The 17952-nt window shown below is 32.8% G+C and overlaps 1 protein-coding gene across 1 annotated transcript; it reads left to right on the top strand.

Annotated features, from left to right (window-relative positions):
• The first annotated feature begins 258 nt into the window (after positions 1–258).
• On the top strand, positions 259–12068 carry DNAJB4 (DnaJ heat shock protein family (Hsp40) member B4). The gene is made up of 3 exons (XM_004369085.3): positions 259–1295; positions 8208–8776; positions 10099–12068. The coding sequence occupies exons 1-3, from the start codon at positions 1085–1087 to the stop codon at positions 10330–10332; spliced, it is 1014 nt and encodes a 337-aa protein (XP_004369142.1). The 5' UTR covers positions 259–1084; the 3' UTR covers positions 10333–12068.
• The last annotated feature ends 5884 nt before the right edge of the window (positions 12069–17952 follow it).

Here is a 17952-nt window from a genome sequence, read left to right on the forward strand (position 1 = left end):
AGGTCACTGTAAGTTGGAATTGACTAGACAGCAGTGGGTTTGGGTTTAAATAGTATATTTAGATTTTAAGTTAATCCAGTTAAGGTCTTATAAGGAACATGAATGCGTACTGTTTACTGTAACTGTACTGACACTGTTCTCCTAGCATTACTGCTGCACAAAATTTCCTTAAACAGTGATCTAGGAGTAGGAAGTCTCACTCTGTTTTAGATGAAGTAACTAAATTGGATATTAAGTTTTCACAAATAAATATTGGTTTGTTAGAACTATTAACTTTTGTGTACTACAGAAAGCTATGTAGCATTAAAATCTTATTTAAGCCCTTTACTTGCTTTAAAATATTGCTTTTAAATTTTATGATACATATCCTTTTTACAATGTAAAATTGTTATATTGACTTCTGGCATTTCTGATTTATAGACCCCAGGAATTTTGAAAATGACACAAATTATTTAAAAATATTAATGTAAACAAACCAAATTTTAGTATTGAATAGCTTGAAATTGAAATTCATAAAATAAGTTCAAGGATACTTTTATTTCTATAATAACTTATTTTAACATAATATGCTAAATAGCTGTACATTTTTTTGTTGCTTTTTCACCTACAATGGAGTAAATAAATATGTAGTTATCGCATTGTGTGCTGACATATTGGTTTCTTAATCCACTTGACCTTTTAGAAAGGAAATAAAAATGATAGAGCCGGAGGGAAAATGAATAGTTAATTGTGAAGGAGGAGAAAGCGTAGCTCGGTACTTTGACTAGAGGCAGCTGGGGAAGTGACGTCCTGTAGCATTTGCTGTTCTAGAAAGTACAGAGACACGTAGTGAAAATGGGAGGATCTAGAAGGAGGCTGTCTCCTGTGTAGTGTATATTTATCTGTAAGTGAGCTGTTGGGAGGGAATTAAATAGAGAAGCGCTGTCTGCTTGCTGCAGTAAGACAGCTAGCTGAATTGCTGATTTGCTTTAACTTTTAAAATACACAGCTTGGTTTATTTTTCTTAGAGTCATTGTATTGCTAAGACTGGGGACGCTGTTCTCTTTTACAAAGGGAAATCTAAGTTCATTTCAAGGCATTCGAAATGGGGAAAGACTATTATTGCATTTTGGGAATTGAAAAAGGAGCTTCAGATGAAGATATTAAAAAGGCTTACCGAAAACAAGCCCTCAAATTTCATCCGGACAAGAACAAATCTCCTCAGGCAGAGGAAAAATTTAAAGAGGTCGCAGAAGCTTATGAAGTATTGAGTGATCCTAAAAAGAGAGAAATATATGATCAATTTGGGGAAGAAGGTAAGTATTCTGTTTATTCTATCTCTTCGTCTCTGTTATCTTTCTGTCTTTTTCTTCCTTTCTTTCTCAGCCTTTATGGTTATCATTAAGTTGGATTCTTGGACATATCAAAAGTAGAAAGACAAATAATGGATAAAAACAAGATTTCATTCTAGATCATATGAATGAATATTGCATAACTATGAATGAAATGTACTTGTTTGCCTTTTTTTGTTTTAGTATTTTGTATTATACATATTCTAACCTTAGATTTATGATGTTAACATTGTATATTTTAAAGACCTGAAATTCCCATACCTGTTAAGAATTATGTCAAAAGTCTTATGCAACCTGTTTTGTTTTCTAATGAATTTTCTCCCAGAAGCAATAAAAAGCCTTTAATCATTTAAGAGCTTAAAATTGGCACTTTAAATTCTGGGCAGCTTATATTTTATTCACAAATACAAAAAGAAGTTTTTTGCCTTTCTTATAGCAAAGCTAGTTTAGACTGAACAAGATAGAACCGTTTCCTTAGAAGCAGAAGGCCCAGGCAGTTAGCCTCTAGTTGTTTTTGGCATTTTGCCTGGAGAGGAAAGAATTTTCCTGATGTCATAAAATACCAGAACAAGTTTTTAGCTTAATTGTAAACAGTAATTGTGTGCCAAGAAAATGTTTTCAAAAATACAATTTTTAACCTAAAATGACCACCTAGAGTTGGAACAATTTTTAATTTAGGTAACATTTCTTTTGAGATTATACTATCTAGGTGTAGAGTAAAGCATAACATCTTCTCTTCCCTCTCCCTGTTATACTTTTATTTCTTGCATTGTGAGATCAGAAACTAGTGGAACACTGTAAATGAGGGTAATTTAAGATTATCCTTTTATCATTCTGGATTTTAAATTAAATTTGTCCATCTCCATATAAATTCTAAAGGCACTCTCCTTAATGTAGCTGTAAGACTATATAAGAATATTTCTATTCTTACAATATATAAGAATATTTCTTTGCTAAAGTAAATATTTTAAAATTGCTAATTAAAAAAATTAATTTTTATTCTGGAATTTTCAACTTTTTGAATGAAGACCATTATTTTATTATTAACTGTTCCCCCAAAATGTTTTCTTTTGAATCATTACAATTATAGAAACTTTTTTTGTATCCCTTTGTTTCTTTTATTGCGTTTAATGTTAAATTTTCCTAATTAGAAATGTATCCTTAAAAATACAGTCAAGCACTGTAAACCTTCATCTAAACTACAATGAAAAAAAAATACAGTCAAACAGTGACTATACTCTTTTGAAATTAAAAATATTAAATTTAGACAAGCAGGGTGATTGTGTATAGAGGATTTTGTTGTTGTAGTTAGCTGTAAATTGTCAAAACTTAGCCTCGTTGATGTTTATGCTGCTGATTTTCGTGTGATAAGGCCCTTCAGTGTCAGGTTCTTACAAAGTAAATACTGCAAAAAGCAAATAGTGAGCAGTCCAACTCTGCCTGGATATACCATGTTCCCTATGGCCGTACCACGCAAAATGCCATCGTCTGGTTCATCTCAAACGCTAAGCAAAATTCTGAGATGCTACCAACAATATACTACTCTTTCTGAAAATAATATTTTGCATTTTGTAAAGAAATCCACGTAGAGTAACACTATAAATTCCCATAGAATAGCAGATAGCCACTGCTTTGAATCTAAGGTATTTGGCCACATTTCATTGCTAGCTCAAGTTTGGGTATGACTAAGCCATAGGATTCATTGTTTATTTAGGATATTTACCTTCATAATTTTCAAGTCACCAGAGAATACATTTTTCTTGGCTTAACATTACCTCCTAATAGTGAGTGCTTTTCTTTTGTTATATAATTTATTTCTGTTGTAGTTTATAATATACACAGCAGAATATACACCAAGTCAACAATTTTTTCTTGTACAATTTACTGACATTGATTACATTCGAGTTGTGCAACAATTCTCACCTTCCTTTTCTGAGTTGTTCCTCCCCTGGTAACATAAACTCACTGCCCCCTAAGTTTCCTATCTAATCATTTGAGTTGCTATTGTCAATTTGATCCCACATAGATAGATTTTAAAAGAGCACAATGCTGAAGGCAGACATTCTTTACTGGTTAAGCTAAACTATTTATTGTTTGGTTTTAAGGAGACTTCAGGAGATATTTTTGGTTTAAGGTTTAAAGATTACCTCAAATAATGCTTTTCTTGAGTGCTAATTCTCCAGTATAATGTTTACTGATCATCACTAGTGAGGATATTTTTTAAAAACTAAACCAGGATCAATCTTTTTCCCTTTTTGACTCAGAATCTGATATAAGCAGTAAGAGGAAAGATTAAGAGGAGAATAGGCTTTTTAAAGCATAGAAGTATATTCAGAAATGTCATTCTCTAGTAATAGGTCACTTGGAAATATGGTTGAATGAAAGTTATTTTTCTTCAGAGAAAATTGTTGTATTTATTTGCTTTTTATTCGGAGCATCTCATTAATTCTTTTAAAAATTCCCCTTTAAGGACATTGTGAAAGTATGGGAAACCATTTTTTCTCTTTGCCTTTCATTGATCTGTTGTACCTGCAGGCCTTGTTTGTAGCCACTGTTTTATATGTTTCCCCAATAGTTATAAAACACTGAATTTTAGGACTGTGAAGCCATTACTAATTCACCTGATATACTTTTTTTTTTCAATTATTGTACTCTATTTTAAGACTTGGGGCCTGGGGCAATGGGCACTGGGAATAGGGAATCATGAGTTGAGAAGAGTACGAACCAAATATGCTAAATTTAGATATTTAGGAACTAAGAGAACCAGTAGTCCAGTTTATTTATGTTCTGAACGTCTCTCATATCCACAATTTAAAGTTTTGGGTTAAACAGTTGAATAAAAATAGAGATGTTTTAAACTGACCATATGGCCCAGCAATTCCAATCCTAGGAATCTGCACAAGAGAAATGAAACCGTATGTCTACACAAAGACGCGTGTGTGAATGTTCATAGCAGCATTATTTGTTATGACCCCAAACTGGAAACAATCCAGAAGTCCCATCAGTTGATGAATGGATAAACAAAATGTGGTGTATCTATACACTGGAATACTACTGAGCAATTAAACGGACTGATTTAATGAAACTTGCTACAACATAAGTGGAACTCAAAAATTATGCTAAGTGACAGAAGCTAGATGTAAAAGACTACATATTGTATGACTCCATTTATATGAAATGTTTAGAAAAGACAAATTTATAGAGACGGAAAGAAGATCAGTGATTACCTAGAGCTGGTGGTGGGAGTGGAGATTAACTACAAATAGAAACTGGGAAACAATTTGCAATAGTGGCAATGTTCTAAAACTGAATTGTGGTGATAGTTGCACAACTCTATAAATTTACTAAAATAATTGAATTGCATTTTACAATGGGTGAATTTAAAAAAATTTTTTTTATTGTTGTAGTTTAAGTGAAAGTTTACAATTCAAGTTAGTATCTCATACAAAAATTTATACATACATGGTTATGTGACCCTAATTGCTCTCCCTATACTGTGACAGCACACTCCTCCTCTCCACCCCGATTTCCCATGTCCATTCAGCCAGCTCCTGTCCCTCTCTGCCTTCTCATCTCACTTCCGGACAGAAACTGCCTATTTAGTCTCATGTATCTACTTGCACTAAGAAGCACACTCTTCACGAGTATCATTTTATGTCTACAATGGCTGAATTTTATGGTCTGTAATAAATAAAACTATTTTTATCCACATTTTATCCACAGTTCAATCATTTGAAAACAAAAAACATAGAACTACAGAAATTTAAAATCAAACTTTAAATCAGTATCTCCCAAAAAGTCTTAGATTTAGTTCTGAATGGTTCCATGGATGTCAACTGAAGTTTGCACTAAAAGACTTTCAGTAACATTTCCTTATAGTTGGGTATTTATTCTAGTTCTCTAACATTTCTCTTTCTTTATGCTTTTCTTTTTTTGTTTATTGTTTATAGTTTACTCAGTGACTTACTTTAAATACAGAAAGGTAGTATTTATATGATCAAACTTTTATTTAGTATGTTAATTTTTATACTAGCTTGCTTCTTTTGTTCTTTTACTTATATATTTAATCCACTGGCTCTCTTTATTTACTGTGTGTTTCTAAAAATATGTAAGTAAAATAGATTTTTTTTTCCAATCAAAAACTGTTTAAAGAGTCTCATTTTAGTAACTTTCTGTAAGCCTTGCTATAAATCTGGATTTTTACATACTAGGTTTCCTTAAAGAGTTATTAAAATTTTATTTTTTCTTTGAAATTCTGTTTTTTCCCAGTGTTTCTCTTTCTGATAAACTTATAGTCAACTCATCTAACTAGGGGAATTCATTGTTATAGATAGTATCCCAAACACATATTTGTTTGGATTGCAGATTTGTTGGTTGGTTGTTTTTTAAATAATAGCAGTCCTGCTAAAACACAGGTTAATATTGATTCTAGAGTGTATTCCTTGATCATACAAAGTGGTGATGGTGTCTAGAAAACATTTTGGAAATCCAGGGAATATTATTTGAGGGAATCCAGTTGAATATTACAATTTTTTATGAGCAGTCGAAATATAGGTAATTAAGAGTTGACTATACAGTTAATGACATGCCTATTATTATTCAAGGCTTAAGCAGTGCAAGTGACACTTATATAATAATTCATGTTGTATTATAGTGACATTGATTTTGGTGGGATTTCTCTGCCCCGTTATAGTAGCCTTGCCCTTTGTTATGCAGTTGACTGTTTAGTGTCTAGGAAAACCTCAGAGCTGCATGAGAGGCTTTTTGTCAACTTTGATAAATAAGTTACTTCAGACAGTGTGTGAATCTTCTCAGGGATTCTGTAATCCTGATTGAGTTATCATTTTTAGTGGAGTACGGAAAAGGTTTTAAGAAAAACCCAAACCCATGATATAATAATTTACAATATTCTTTGTTTTCATGATTCCATTATGGGTTCAAAAACATTTAGATTTTGTATGATAGAATGTTAAAGTGAGCAAACTATTAACACTGTTAAATTATTACACTCTTAATCCATGGGATAAAAGTTAAAATGATTGAAATAACTTAAGAATTGGTTTAGTCACATTGTCGTGACCTTGAGTTATATACATATCCTACCATTAAAAAAAGTCACTAGCTTTTTAACACTGGGAGTTGTTATCATAATTATACCACTGAAATTTATAAAAGGAAGTTTTGTATGAGTTGCATGTTAAAATTTCTTGTCCACCTTATACTTGTCATTCTGTTTCTACATGGATTTTCCCTTAGGTGCTATTTGAATATATCATTCAATGCATATTTTGATTATTCTCAGATTATTAGGTCTCTTTTGATCTCTCCAGATTTCTATTTATGGATGGAAGTGAACTTTAGAGATCAGCTGAGGCTTTCTTAGATCAAATAGAGAGAGTGTGTGTGTGTATGTATACCTTTTAATGGGAGGAGCCAAATATAAAACAAGACTGGAAAAACTCATTCTCTTTGAAAGCATATTGAGTGTTTTTAGTGAAACTTTTAATTATTAAATCTCTCACATATATGTATGTGTGAAAAAATATATACACACACACACACACACACACACACACACACACACAAAATGCTTTTACTTCTGCCTTCTTTATCCTGATAATCAAGACACCTTTTTTAGTTTGGTTTAGGAGGACAGTAAGAATTGATTCATTCAGTAAACATGAGTGCCTATCATGTTTCTGCCCTGTATGCATGAGCAAAGCAAAAATCAATAAAATATATGTCCTTCCCTCAGATTACTCACTTTTTGGACATATTGGAGGTTATTGGAATCTCCTAGTTTAATCTCTTACATTTTTCATGGTTTTCTACTTTTTAGATTTATAATTTTTGGTTCGTTTCCTTGGTAAGGAATTCCTGTAAGGCTCACTCAGAAACTTTGCTGATACTGTAATGATATAAATCCTTGCCATTATTGGCCCCTTAAAAGATCACTATACTATTGTTTTGTGGATTTTAGTAGAGATATTTCTTTGGTATATAGTGGAAAATGTAGTTTGAAATATGTGATCTCTGTGAACTACATATTACTTAGTAGAACGTTAAAGCAAATAAGGATATTTAACCACACAGTAGTGTCAGAGGGTCACTAGCTATCTGAAGTGGATTGTCCAGACAGAAATAACCAGCCCAAAGGCCTTACATGTCATGACGGTTTACAGCTCTTGATTTCAGTCTCCTTTTTACATGCTGCTAAAATTGATAATATGGCAAGAAATGCCTAGATAAACAATTTTGGAATCTAGGATAGGGATAACCATTTTACTGTCTAAAAAAATAGTTTCATAGGCTGTCCTCATTATTAGAATATTTTTCCCATTCTGCCACAGAAAGAATCCTATTTTAATTCTTAAACAGTAAAGAGTAGAAGTTACTTGGGTTAACTAGTAAAGCTGTTTAGTATGAATTTGGTATTTTATATTATTGATTGTACTTATTGGTTACAATGGCACTTAAATATTTAGTTTTGCATCTTGCATTGGTTACTGAAGACCTTTTAACTGACATCTTTTAAATACTTAAATTTATATACCTCAGTATGCCAAACCAGTAGTTTATAAGATAGGTTTCTGATTTTATTTTGTTTTTCTTATTCACCATTGGAACAGTGATCAGAAATAAATAATCACTAAAGCTAAGGATTTGGAGAAAGAATTTGAAAGCTAAAAATTTAATTTAGGAAGGAATCATTAGAAGTTATATAGCTGTTCTTTATTTAGTTATAATGTCCTTTCTTGTCAGTATTAATAAATTGCAACCTAAGTTGGCCAACATTTATTAGCAATAACATTTTAAAAAGTTTAACTTTCAAGGGTTGCAAAGTCTTTTCTAATCATGCTTATCTCTTTCACTTAGGGTTGAAAGGAGGAGCAGGAGGTACTGACGGACAAGGTGGTACCTTCCGGTACACCTTTCATGGAGATCCTCATGCCACATTTGCAGCATTTTTTGGAGGTTCCAACCCCTTTGAAATTTTCTTTGGAAGACGAATGGCTGGTGGTAGAGATTCTGAAGATATGGAAGTAGATGGGGACCCTTTTAGTGCCTTTGGATTCAGCATGAATGGATATCCAAGAGACAGGAATTCTGTGGGACCATCGCGCCTCAAACAAGATCCTCCAGTTATTCATGAACTTAGAGTATCACTTGAAGAAATATATAGTGGTTGTACCAAACGGATGAAGATTTCTCGAAAAAGGTTAAATCCTGATGGAAGGAGTTATAGATCTGAGGACAAAATTCTCACCATTGAGATTAAAAAAGGGTGGAAAGAAGGCACCAAAATTACTTTTCCAAGAGAAGGAGATGAAACACCAAATAGTATTCCCGCAGACATCGTTTTTATCATTAAAGATAAAGATCACCCAAAATTTAAAAGGGATGGATCAAATATAATTTATAATGCTAAAATTAGTTTAAGAGAGGTAAGTTTGTAGGACCTTGAAATTCTGAGACCAAACAGAATCATGCAGCTGATCTTAGGGAATTTATCTAAATAATAGTTAACATTTATTCAGTGCTTAATACACATTATTTTTTAAATCCTCATACAACCCTGTGAGATTGTACTACTGTTATACCTCTTTTATGGATGAGGTTATATTTTCTAAGTTTAATTACCTATCCTAACAATTTAAATGTCAAATTTAAGTGCTAACTGGATTATGTACTATGGTGCTTAATGTTGGGTTAACTAACTCTATTCGGTTTTTAGAAGTATGGTTTATGAGATCTACCTTGGTAATCTTATCATTTTAGCCCATCTGTAAGATTTTTCCAAAATTGTTAATTTGGAATTATAATTGTGTAACAAAGATATTAAACATATTAAAAGACAAAATAATTAATAAATGTACTGCCTTAATATATGAGTTCTTACTCTGTTATTAGGCACTATTTTTCAAATTGGATTGTAATCCTGCAAATCTGGTCATGTCAGTTCCTTGCTTAAATTTTTTAAATGGCTCCACATAGCATCTACCATAAAGTCTAAACCCTAGCTTAAAATAAAAGGCTGTTGTAACCTGCTTTCTACCCTTAAATGCATTTCCCTATGTTTTTTCTATTATTCTTTTATATACATCTGTGTCATTGTCTGAGTTCTGTTCTATGGAATACTGTTGTTCCTCATTCTGCCCCAATACCTGCTACTGGTCATTGTTTAGCTTAAGCATTCTGTACTCCCAAAAGCTAGGGGTAAGTCAGGTACCCATCTTCTCACAAGAGGCTTCTGCACATAGCTCTATGGCAGCATTATACTGTATTACATTTGCTAGTTTGCTTATATGTCTCTTCCAGCAGGTTGTGCGTTTCTTAAGGTGGAGTCTATGTCAGTGGTGCCTGTATGCTCAGCATTTAGCAGGAATGTGTGTCATAGAATAGACTCAGTAAACATTTGTTGAATAAAACAATAAATATATCTCTTGTCCCAGCTCTGAATTTCTCCCTCTTCTTTTCTCCCATTCCATCCCTGCATCTTGAATGTTATAATAGTAGTCTCAAACCTATCTATTTTATTTCATGGCTATATGAAGGGCATCCTTTCCTTTCCTGTCCTGTGTATTTTTTGATAACACATCTGATAATGCATATTTTTAAGAGATTTTCTAATGGGGAAAACATTTTATAACTACTGATTCTTTTAGAGCTTAAAAATTTAGTGGTATCATCCTTTACCACCTGGAAATTTTTTTGTTTACATTTCTAAGTTTTGAAGTTTAATTTTATTTTATTTGATCCATTTTAGGCATTGTGTGGCTGCTCAGTTAATGTACCAACAATGGATGGAAGAACCATACCTATGTCATTAAATGATATTGTGAAACCTGGAATGAGGAGAAGAATTATTGGATATGGGCTACCATTTCCAAAAAATCCTGACCAACGTGGTGACCTTCTAATAGAATTTGAGGTGTCCTTCCCAGATACTATATCTTCATCATCAAAAGAAATACTTAGGAAACATCTTCCTGCCTCATAGAATGAAGAACTTTGTTACCCATATTTTGACAAGGCACTGAAAATATAAAAGGACTGGCAGTTTACTGATGTAGATGTGAATTCTGTATAAAGATGTGTAAATTCTTTTGAGGGCTCGTTAAATTGCATGAATATAGATGGGTCAAATAAATAGGCAAAAGGGATTTTTACAGTTAGAAATTAAGAGAAAACCACTCACTGTATTTTATTTCATTTTTCCCAAATCAGAAATTTTTGTATTTTGCTTACATGTACAAGTTAATTGTTTTTGTGGAGTCAGTATATATATTTCCATATATATTTTCAATAAAGTACTAGACTTATCTGAGTACTTTATTTCTTATATCTTTAGATTTTCAGTATAAGTTCCAACTTATAATTCTTAACTAAACTCTACATATGAAATGTATTTTAGGGGAAGATTAACAACCTAAGTAATTCGGAAATGTGGTTAACTAGATTTAAATTACCTTTTAAAATGCTGGTACAGGGCTGGTACCTGGTAAAAGAATATCCTGATGCATATGTTTCACCATTTTGATTTTTAAAGTATGCCATAGCATTTCTTAGTAACATAGTTGCAACCTTCATAATGTAGACCTTTTCTTCATAAAAAGGAAATAAATGGAAATTTATATCCCATGGAAATCCCAATTGCCTGAATTACTGATATTTTAGAAATAGGCTGTTTTTAAAATGCCATATGTAATTTTATGCAAGTTGACTATATATCTTGGACTTTTAAATTATAGATTCATTTTATTGTCCTCTAGTTTAAAATAATTTGTTTAACAATGTGTTTTCAGAGGAAATACTGTTATTTGGAATTAATTTTCCAATTATACATCTTCTATAACTTACTCATAATATGCTATATGTACCTTATGCAATTTCCCTAAAAGGAATAAACTACCAGTATGGTCTTAAACAAAAATATGGGAAAAATAAACACTAACTGCTGCTTATGGATAATGTTGCTACTACTTGTTATGCACATAAATATTTTACTTTTTTCACATGTATAGATTGCATTTCTTAGGTGTTTTAATTTTTTAAATATATGTACGTTTAAAATTTATTTTGTTTTTTTCTGTTTTATCACTGTAGTGAGAATGGTGTTTTGAAACAAAGTTTTTCATTAAACAATTTTTTGGGATGATTCATATATATGCTAGGTATACTGGATCCTATCACCTTTTAGCAGAACATGAAATCTTCTTTAGAAATTTAATATAAATAGGTTAGAATAACCATATACTTTTTAAAAAACAGCTTTATTATAATTTACATACCACAAAGTTCACCCTTTTAAAGTTTACAATTCAATGGTTTTAGAATATTCACAAAGTTGTGCAACTTTCACCACTTTCTAATTCCATAACATTTTCATCACCTCAAAAAGAAACTCCATACTCTTTAACAGTCACTCTGCATCCACCCTTCCTCCAGCCCTTGACAACTACTAACCTACTTTTTGTCTCTATGGATTTCCTTATTCTGGACATATCATATAAAAGGAATCAAACACTGTGTGACTTTTTGTGTCTGGCTTCTTCACTTAGCATAATGTTTTTAAGGTTCATCCATGATGTGTAGCATGTATCACTACTTCATTTCATTTTATGACCAAATAATTTTCCATTGTATGGATATACTACATTTTGCTTATTCATTCATTAGTTAATGAGTATTTGGGTTGTTTCATTTTTTGGCTATTATGAATAATGCTGCTATGAACATTTGTGTGCAAGCTTTTGTGTGGACATACATTTTCAATTCCCTTAGGTATGTACCTAGGAGTGGAATTTCCGGGAATAACCATATACTTTTGTTGCAAATGGAAATCCCCGAAAAAAAAGCCAGAGAATTCAGCCAATTATACTTATCATTCCATCTAATTCATAAACAATTTCTTTATAGCTTCATTTCTCTGAATGACGTTAAAACTTCCTAGAGAAATATGAACATCATGGAAATTTTCTCGCAAGTCTAAAGAGTGGGAGCTATAAAGTGTCAGTCACAGTTTGTCAACATTCTCATTACTTCCATTCTTTTTGTTCTGTTTCCATTGATCTAGCTTCCCTGTCCCTCCTTAGCATCTCATCTTTGTTTTAGGGTAAGTGTTGATTGTTTGGTCTCTTATAGTTGATTATTTAAGAGAACACAATATTCATGGGTGATACTGGGTTTTTTTATAAGCCAATCTATTATTTGGATGAAAAGTGACCATCAGGAGTGGCTTCAGTTCCAAATTCAAAGGGTGTCTTAAGGTGATAGTCTTGGCGCTTCCTCTAGTCTCTATCAGTTCAGTAAGTCTAGTCTTTTTTATGAATTTGAGTTTTCTACATTTTTCTCTCATTCTAACCAGGACCTTCTGTTGTGTCCCTGGTCAGAGTGGTCGGTAGTGGTAGCTGGGTACCATCTAGTCCTTCTGGTCCCAGGCTAGATGAGGCCATGGTTCATGTGGGCTATTAGTCCTGTGAACTAGTTTCTTCTTTGAGTCTTTGGTTTCCTTTATTCTCTTTCATTCCAGATGAGTAGAGACCAATAGCTGCATCTTAGATGGCCGCTTGCAAGCTTTTAAGACCCCAGACACTACTTACCAAACTAGGATGAAGAACATTACCTTTTTAAACTATGTTTTGCCAGTTGACCAAGTTGTCCCACAAGACTATGGTCCCAAGCCTTCAAATCCAGTAAACCAATCCCATGAGGTGTTTGGTTTTGTCTAGGATGTATCTGTAACTGTGCCCCCATGAGGTTTATTATATATATGAGTATATATGCAACTTACATAAACATGTACATACATATGCACCTACAGTTGCACCCATACTTGCACACCCATATACTCACATGTGACTTCTTACACACATACATGCATATATGTCTACCTATGTAACCACACAATATTTTTTTGGTTGTTGTTATTCTTGTTGCAAAATTGTATATTATAGCGTTTACCAAAATTGCCCCTTATTCTTGTTTACTTCTTATTATTGTTTACTTCTTAGTGTCTTCATTTACCTTGGACAAGTTGTGCAGACTTCAGTCATACTGGGTATTGTGTTTCCCATCACCAAAAATAAGTGTCTACTATCTAGAAAGTGATTCCCCTCCCTCACTCTCCCACCCCTGGTAACCATCAAAGAACATTGCTTTCTGTGTGTATATCTATTCTTGACTTTTTATAAAAGTGAGACCATACAATATTTGTCCTTTTGTGATTGACTTAATTCACTAGCATAATGTCCTCCAGATTCATCCATGTTGTAAGATGTTTGACGGACTCCTTATTATTCTTTACAGTTGCATAGTATTCCATTGTATATATGTACCACAATTTGTCTATCCATTCATCTGTTGATGAGCACTTAGGTTGTTTCGATCTTTTTGCTATCGTGAATAATGCTGCAATGAACGTAGGTGTGCATATGTCTATTCATGTCACTGCTCTTATATCTCTAGGATATATACATAGGAGTGGGATTGCTGGATCATAAGATATTTCTATTTCTAGCTTTTTGAGGAAGTGCCATACTGTTTTCCATAGTGGTTGTACAATTTTGCAATCCCACCAGCAATGTATAAGTGTTCTAATCCCCCCAAAACCTCACCTACGTTTATTGTTTTATTTATTTATTTGTTTGATCATTGCCATTTTCGCAGGGTGAAATGGTATAAGTTTTGATTTGCATCCCTCTAATGGCTAATGATCGTGAGCATCTTTTCATGTATTTGTTGGCCGCCTGAATGTCCTCTTTGGTGAATTGTCTGTTCATGTTCTTTGCCCACTTTTTGATTGGATTGTTTGTCTTTTTGTTGTTAAGTTGTTGAAGTTTTCTATATATTTTAGAGATTAAACCTTATCAGATATGTCATTGTCAAAGATTTTTTCCCATTCTATAAATTCTCTTTTTACTCTCTTGGTAAACTCTTTTGAAGTACATAAATATTTCATAGGAGGTCCCAGTTGTTTAATTTACCTTCTGTCATTTGTACATTTTTAGTTTTGTTTGATAGATTATTTATACCTGATATTAGGTCCCCTAGTTTTGAATGTATGTTATCTTCCAGGAACTTTAGTTTTAGCTTTAACATTTAGGTCTTTGATCCATTTTGAATTAGTTTCATATGTGGTGTGAGGTATCGATCCTGATTCATTTTTCTACATATGGATATCCAGTTTTGCCAACACCATTAGTTAAAGAGACTTTTTCTTTCACATTGAATCAACTTTGATCTTTTGTTGAAGATCAGCTGCCCACAGATGGATGGATTTACTTCTGGGTTCTCAATTCTACTCCATTGGTCTATGTGTCTGTCATTGAGCAAATACCAGGCTGTTTTGATTGCTGTGGCTGTATAATAAGTGTTGAGCTTGGGAAATGAGAGGCCCCCTATTTTGTTCTTCTTCTTCAATATAGCTTTAGCTATCTGAGCCTTTCTTTTTTAGGGTATCTTTGCCTGGCTTTAGTATCAAGGTTATGTGGGCTTCATAGAATGAATTAGGGGGTATTCCTTCGTTTTCTATGTTCTACAATAGTTTAAGTAGAATTAGTGTCAACTCTTCTCTGAATGTTTGGTAGAATTCTCCAGTGAAGCCATCTGGGCTGGGGCTTTTTTTTGTTGGGAGTTTTTTTTAATGACATCTTCGATTTCTTCTTTTGTTAAGGATCTATTCAAATTTTCTATCTCTATTGTGTTAGTTGGAGCCCCGGTGGTCCAGTAGTTAAGTGTTTGGCTGCTAACCAAAAGGCTGGCAAATCGAATCCACCAGCCACTCCTTGGAAACCCTATGGGGCAGTTCTACTCTCTCCTATAGAGTCACTATGAGTTGGAATCGACTTGATGGCAGTAGGTTTTGTTTGTTTTTTTAATTGTGTTGGTTTAGGAAGGTAGCATGTTTCTAGGAATTTGTCCATTTCTTATAGATTTTCAAATTCGTTGGAGGACAATTTTTCATAATATTCTGTTATGGTCCTTTTTATCTCAGTTGGTTCTGTTGTAATGTCACCCATCTCATTTCTTATTTTGTTATTTGCATCTTCTCATTTTTTTCCTTTGTGAATTTGGCCAGTGGTTTATCAATTTTATTGATCCTCTCAAAGAACCAACTTCTAGTCCTGTTGATTGTATTGTTTTTTGGTTTTCAATTTCATTTATTTCTGCTCTAATCTTTATTATTTCCTTCTTCTGGTGACTGTGAACTTCTTTTACTGCTCCTTTTCTATTTGGTTGACTTGTAAGAATAAGCTATTGATTTTGACCCTTTCTTCTTTTTTCATGCGTGCATTTAATTACTATAAATTCTCTTCTGAGCAGTGTTTTTGCTATGTCCAAAGGTTTTGGTATGTTGTGTTTTCATTCTCATTTGATTCTAAGAATTTTTTAATTTCATTTTTAATTTCTTCTATTACCCAATAATTTTAAAGTAAGGTGTTATTCAATTTCCACATATTTAATCTTTTTCCTTGTTTTTTCTTTTATTGATTTCTAGTTTTATAGCATGATGGTCAGAGAAGATGCTTTGTATTATTTCAGTGTTTTTGAATTTATTGAAGTTTGATTTGCGGTCTAAAACATGGTCTCTTCTGGAGAATGATCCATATGCATTGGAGAAGAATGTGCACTGTGCTGCTGTTGGGTGGTGTGTTCTGTATATGTCTGTGAGGTCGAGTAGGTTGATTGTGTTATTTAGATCTGTATTTTCATAGTTTCTTTCCAGTTGTTCTGTCCATCATTGAAAATGTGTGTTAAAGTCTCCTACTATTAACGTAGAGCTGTCTCTTTCTCTTTTCATTTGTTAGAGTTTGTTTTATGTATTTTGGAGCTCTTCATTGGGTACATTCATGTTTATTATGGTTATGTCCTCTCGGTAAATTGATCCTTTAATCATTGTATAATGCCCTTCTTTATCTCTAAAATAGGTTTTGACTTAAAATCTATTTTATCAGTAATTATTATTGCCACTCCTGCTCTTTTGTTTACTGTTTACTTGATATACTTTTTTCTTTGTGTCTAAGGTGTGTCTCTTGTAGGCAACATATTGATGGATCATTTTTTTTAATCCATTCTGCCACTCTCTGTCTCTTGACTGGTACATTTAAACCATTTATATTCAGTGTGATTACTGATAGGTATGAATTTTCTGCTGCCATTTTGTTATGCTTTTTATTGTGGTGTTAACAGTTTCTTTGTTCCACTTAATTTTCTGTGGTGAGCTCTTTTTATTTATGGATTTTCTTTTAGTTTCCTTCATTGTTGTTGATTTTATGTTTGCTAAGTCTTTTTTTATTTTCTTCTTCTTTATTTTGTTGAGTAGATTTGTTAATTTTCTTTGTGGTTACTCTGAAATTTATCTTTTTCTTCCTAAGTTTAAAACAGTGTGTTTTATCTTGATATCGCCTTGACTTCCTCTCCATATGGAAATTGTATAACTACACCATTTATTTCCCCTTTTTGTTTTGAAGTTGTTTTCATTTACAGATTGACATCTCTGTTACCCTGTTTTCAGTTTTGTGCTTTATTTTACATTTGAGAATTCTTTGTGCTGGTATCTGGGTGGTGTTGACATGGTCTTAATCTCAGGATGTTGTCTGATGTCATTTGTTCTCTGTCCAAAGGACTCCCTTTAATATTTCTTGTAAAGTTGGTCTGGTTTTTACAAATTCCCTTAATTTCTGTTTATCTGGGAATGTTCTAGTTTCACTGCCGTATTTGAAAGACAATTTTGCTGGATATTTGATTCTTGGTTGGCATTTCTTTTCTTTCAGAGTTTTATATATATTATTACACTGCCTTCTTGCCTGCATGGTTTCTGCCAAGAAATCAGTGCTTAGTCTTATTGGTGACCCTTTGTAGATGATATTTTGTTTTTCATGAGCTGCTCTCAAAATTCTTTGTCTTTTGTTTTGGAAAGTTTGATTATGATATGTCTTGGTGAATTTCTTTTGGAGTCTGTCCTGTATGGGGTTCATTGAGCTTCTTGGATGGAAACTTTCTCATCTTTCATGATATCAGGGAAGATTTTTTGTCAGTAAATCTTCAAAAATTCTCTCTCTACTTCTTTTTTCTCTCCTCCTCTTCTGGAATTCCAAATACATGTAAATTCTTCTTCTCGATAGTGTCCCATATAACTGTCAGGCTTTCTTCATTTTTTTCATTCTTTTTTCTGATTATTCCTCAAACAGATTAGTGGCAAGGGATTTGTCCTCTATTTTGCTGATTCTTTCTTCAGTTGCTTCGATTCTACTTCTGTGTTCTTCTATTGAGTTATTTATTTCTGATATTTTATTTTTAGTCTTCAGGATTTCTGGTTGTTGCTTTTGTATGGTTTCTAAGTGTCTATTAATTTTGTCACTTTGTTCTTGCTTTGTTTTTCTGAATTCTTCTAGGGTTTTGCCTGTGCTTTCCTTGATCTCCTTGAGGATCCTATATATGACTTTTGAATTCCTTATCAGGTTGTTCTATTACCTTTTCTCCCTTAGGAAGGTTTTCTCCCCCTTTATTTTGCTAACTTTTTTGAGCCATCTTGTTTGTTCATATGATTTGTTATCATCTGCTGTCTCTGAGGCATTAAGGTGTTGATTTATTTATTATATATTTATTTATTGATTGT

Source organism: Trichechus manatus, unplaced genomic scaffold (genome assembly GCF_000243295.1).
Source record: "Trichechus manatus latirostris isolate Lorelei unplaced genomic scaffold, TriManLat1.0 scaffold00003, whole genome shotgun sequence".
Classification (NCBI taxonomy): domain Eukaryota; kingdom Metazoa; phylum Chordata; class Mammalia; order Sirenia; family Trichechidae; genus Trichechus; species Trichechus manatus.

What these genes read in the sequence shown, in the direction of transcription:
- DNAJB4 (XM_004369085.3), top strand. Translation starts at nt 1,085, where the DNA reads ATGGGGAAAGACTATTATTGCATTTTGGGAATTGAAAAAGGAGCTTCA. An exon ending in TGATCAATTTGGGGAAGAAG is followed by an intron (nt 1,296 to 8,207) that starts GTAAGTATTCTG and finishes TCTTTCACTTAG; the next exon opens with GGTTGAAAGGAGGAGCAGGA. An exon ending in CTAAAATTAGTTTAAGAGAG is followed by an intron (nt 8,777 to 10,098) that starts GTAAGTTTGTAG and finishes GATCCATTTTAG; the next exon opens with GCATTGTGTGGCTGCTCAGT.